Source organism: Elephantulus edwardii, unplaced genomic scaffold, assembly GCF_000299155.1.
Source record: "Elephantulus edwardii isolate Elephantulus edwardi_28Jun2011 unplaced genomic scaffold, EleEdw1.0 scaffold00039, whole genome shotgun sequence".
Taxonomy (NCBI): Eukaryota; Metazoa; Chordata; class Mammalia; order Macroscelidea; family Macroscelididae; genus Elephantulus; species Elephantulus edwardii.
In genome coordinates this window covers 7885733-7890492 of record NW_006399789.1, presented here as the reverse complement: position 1 = coordinate 7890492, position 4760 = coordinate 7885733, and the positions used below count along the sequence as shown (strand labels likewise).

At 38.3% G+C, this 4760-nt stretch overlaps 1 protein-coding gene across 1 annotated transcript in view; it reads left to right on the top strand.

Moving 5' to 3' along the window:
* PDE7B (phosphodiesterase 7B) overlaps positions 1-4760 on the top strand; it is a 541867-nt gene that overhangs the window by 478486 nt on the left and 58621 nt on the right. Inside the window, exon 5 of the mRNA XM_006885008.1 lies at positions 3055-3118. Within this exon, the coding sequence (XP_006885070.1) occupies positions 3055-3118 (64 nt within the window). The remainder of the gene's footprint in view (positions 1-3054; positions 3119-4760) is intronic.

Here is a 4760-nt window from a genome sequence, read left to right as displayed (position 1 = left end):
AGGAAGATCTTCTCAGTTACTTGCTATGTATCAGAGATCAGAGAGCTGGACAATGACTAAGGATGACAGAAGAAGAACCAGTGCCTTTGAGTTGTGGTGCTGGAGAAGAGTATTGACCTACCAAGAACAGGTCTGTCCCAGAGAGGGGAAAGTCAGATTGCTTCTTGGAGGCAAGGATTTTGAAACTGTCTCATATACTCTGGGCATGTTGCCAGAAGGGACTAGTCCCTAAATAAGGACAGTATGCTTGGGAGAGTGAAGGGACAATGCAGAAGGGGAAGACCCTGGTTGAAATGGACTGAGATAGTGACTGGGGTAAAGGGGGCAGGTGTGTCAGAGACAGTGAGATTGGCTCTGGATAGAGCAGGGTTCAGAGCTACTGTTCATGGCATTGCTGAGTCATAGTTGACTCAATGGCACATAACAACAATGACAGAAGCACTAATTCCCAACTCTGAATCTACAAAAGAAAACCTCTCTTTTAAACCACCCTAGGTCTACAGGAGCTCTGGTGCAGTAGTCCTGAGCAGGTTGCACTGCTAAGCAAAAGGCCTTGCATCTTCAGCAGCTGCAACCAACCAGCACTTCCTGGGGAGAAAGACGAATAGTCCCTCCTGTTGTGATTTACAGCCCCAAAAATCCAAAGGAGGGTCACTGTGAGTCAGAATCAATCCAATGAAAGTGAATTTGATTCAAGTTTGGAGGCTTGTGATTGGGCAAATGCTTATTTAGAGAAAAGTAAGACTACCCTCACCCCCCACTAATGGTTGTTGTTGTTATTAGGGGTTGTAAAGTTGATTATGGCTCATAGTAACCCTGTGAGCATCACATCAGAACCTTTCTCAATCCACTGTACCATCCTCATAATCTCTGATTAGCATGAGTCCGTTGTTAGAGTCATTTTGTCAATCCATCTTGTTGGGGGACTTCTTCTCTCTCTCTGATCCTCCACCTTTCCCAAAACAATGTACTATTCAAAAGATTGACCCCTAGTGACAACACTCTCAAAGTAAGTGACGCAGTGTTTCCCCACCCTTGGCTCTAAGGAACACCCCTGCCTGCACTTCCTCCCATAGAGCTCATTTGTTCTTTTGACAGTCTTTTAGACATTCAGTGCTAACCCCTACTACTAGATGGTTCATAAAAGAACTTTTAATTTTATTAGTTAGAAAAAATGCTCATCAGATCTAAACTTCGTGAATAGCCTGGCATCACTTCATTTTCATACTGAGTGAAGAACTTTGTGTGCCACATATAACAATTTGAGTATCATTGGAAGGTACTGGGGCCCCATTAAAGAGAAGGAAGAAAAGAAGAAACTGGGTTCTTCTTGAATCAATGGCTATGGAAAGAAAAAAAAGACATAATTTCAGGAGCCAGAATGGGACAGAAACAGTAACTGGAACTTAGTCTAGAACTGAGAATTAATACAGCATAATTCTAAGAATGTTCTATTTTTATTTTTTTTTTCAGGGCAACTTTTTATTGTGAATTGTGGGAAGGTTTACAGATTTGTTTTCCATACAATAATTCATACATTTTGGGTGAAAGGTTATGTTACAAATTGGTTTTTCTTTTAAAAGACAACTTTTCACTGTGATTTGGAAGCTTATAGAGCAAAAGGGTTTAGATTCATGAGTGCACACACACGTTTCCTACGAGATTGAAATCCCCCTCAAAAGGGAACATCACTCATCCCATTTCCTCCAAGTTTCCCATTCCCAACTGTCTGGCCTTCACAACAAATGCTACCTTTTATATGTCAACTGGATTATTACTCTGAAAGTACCTCCGGGGGCCGGGGGGGGGAGGGGGTACTTATAAACCGCTATATTGTTGGGCTGACAATTGAACCATACATACGGGTTAGTCCAGTTTCAGGCCTGAAGGGAGGAGACTAAGGACCATGGTCTCGGGGGTTCTTTTTTCTATCTGCCAGCAAGCCTGGTCTCTTGGATGATTTTGAATTTTACCCCATGTTCTTTCTCTCACTCTGTACAGGAGCTCCTAATACAACCCATTCAGAAAGGTTAGTCTTAACTATGTACCATATAGTTAGTACTGGTCTTCAGGTCATGAGGATGAAATCTGTCCTTTGGACTCTTTGCTCCTGAAAAATGTTCTATCTTTTTTAATAAAGATTGGATAATATGCCTGATTTAGACACAGGTCTTTGAAATAATCACTTTTCTATTCTGACCAGTTTTCCTGTATGTTATCGTTCATTGTTAATTCACTTCACACATTGAGCCGATTAATATGTTCGGCAGTAATTTTTTAGCATATGGAGAAAACTACCTTCCTTAAGTATATTATTGTTTATAATATAAAGACTTTGCTAAACTGCAGTTTGATAAATACCTAAGGCATTTATTTGTGCTTACTGAATATCAATACCATTTTAAGTACTTTCAAGGTATTACCTTAATTAATCCTTAAACAGAGAATGTTATCAGGCACAGTTTTCAGATTAAGAGATTGAGGTTTAAAAAGGTTGAGGAACTTGCCTATGACCACTCAGTAGGAGGTATGGCTGACCTAGGACTAAAACCTCTGTCACTGAGTCGATGCTAACTCATAGAGACCATCCATCTGTCTCCCTCAGAGAACCTGATAGATTCAAACTAGTGGCTTTACAGTTCATAGCCTGACACAGTACATCTTACGCCATCAGGAAACTGGGGAAGAATTTGTTGCTGTTAGATTCTGTCAAGTCAGCTATAATTCATAGTAACCATATGCACAACAGAGCTCAGCCTTGTCCAATCCTGCATCATCCTCATAATCTCTGTCATCTAAACACTAATCACTGTGGTAGTCACTGTGTCAGTGCAAGATGAATTGACGTAGGATTAGACAGTCCAGTTCTGGAACGATCCGTTATGCCATTGTTATTACTGACAAGTAAGATTTATTTTACTATAACTAGTAGTACAAAGAAAGCAGTACGCTACTATTTCCAACTTTTTGATTGTTTAATTCACGATGTCTCAAAGTAAATGTTTGTGTCTCCAACATGATTCATCTGAGGGCTGTTGTCTGTTTGCTTTTCAGCATATGCTCTCCAAAGTGGGAATGTGGGATTTTGACATTTTCCTGTTTGATCGCTTGACAAATGGTAAGTCGCCTAAGTTCATTTGCTCCCTAAACTACGCACAATAAAGTGGGATTAATTTCATGAAAAACAGATTTTCTTTTTAAATATTATCTTATTCTCTCTCCCTTCTTCTTCTTGCAATAACCTAACGTCAACCCAAGAAGGGCTGAGGAAAGGGAAAATTAATTCAGTGAAAGCAAAAGAATGAACTTGGCCATACTAAGAAGTGTCGCGGACACTGAGTCAGCAGCAATGGCGATCCCAAGATGGATCTTGAGACAGTGCTGACACTTTGAGCAGATGGCAACGAATGCCACACATGGAGCAATCTATGTATGAACTGCTGAATAGAAAACTGATTTGACCAGTTTGCTTTCACTATTATAAATTTTTTTTATTATCTTAAGGTAATTAATTTCCTTCTGGTCTCAATGATCCCGAAGGAATTTGAAACCCACAAATTAGATTCTTTCTTTGCAAAATACCTTGGCCATTTCAATAAAAGAGGAAGTTTTTTGTGAGTTGATGAAAATTAGGATCACCGAAGCAGATGTGATAGGTCTTGAATCTTGCAGAGCAAAGTGTTGGTGCCCTGTCATTAAATGAGCTGAATCAGTCAATTGCAGATATTGTTTGGATTCATTTGGCATCAGAAGAAGAAAATGAGCAAGGAGGAGGGAGGGTCAACACTTAGACTACAGTGGAAGGGAAAGGCAAATATACACACTAGTTATAGTTTTTGAACTTTTGAGTCATAAAGGCTTTCCTTAAAGAAATAATAAAATCATATTATATTTTTATCTGCCCATCAGACAAATGCTGGTAAGTTTAAGAAGCCAATGAAAGATAGGATGCATAATGCTGATCTTTTTTAAATTTTTCCTTTTTTTAAAATTGGTTTTCATATATTTCATTTACATTGTGTTTCATCCATATACATTGTGTTCCATACAATCCCTCACTTACATTGTGTTTTATACAGTCTGTGTGTTTATATATTGTATTATCTACACTGTATCCCATATAATTAATTACCAGTAGTGGGTGGACTGGAGAGAGGGGGAGAGAAAAGGGAAGGTCAGTTGGGACTTGAAAAGATGGTGTAATAGTAATGCTGATCTTTTTATGGTCTACTATCCACCAGACTTATGCTTTTAAGCCATTATAGATGGCATCCTACCATTCTATTGATTTCCAAGTAATATGCCTTTGAGAGATCTAAGCCTAAAACCAAGAAACAGAGTTTTACACTGAGAGAAGCCAACTAGACCAATAGGGATGAACTTAATAATAATGCTTCTAACTTTGCTCAGACCAATTTGTATATGAAATTATCTGTTAACCAAAAGGACTTGTGAAATGATATTTGCTAAAAGAGGGCATTGTCACAACCCTCATACAATTATAAGATGAACACAGGTCAAAGATTCTCTCCTTAACTATTCAGAGCTCCAACCAATTGTTTTTGGTTCAATTCCAATAATTGCAAATAAATAAGCAGTAAGAAATGCTGAGATTAATTTCTAAGTGACTGAAGAATACTGAGGAGATAAGAATCAATTGCCTATTAACACATGACTGAATTTGTTTGAGTGTATTCAAATATCATTTGCAACACTCTCAGTTGTCTACAATTTTTATTTTTATTTTATTATTTTTATTT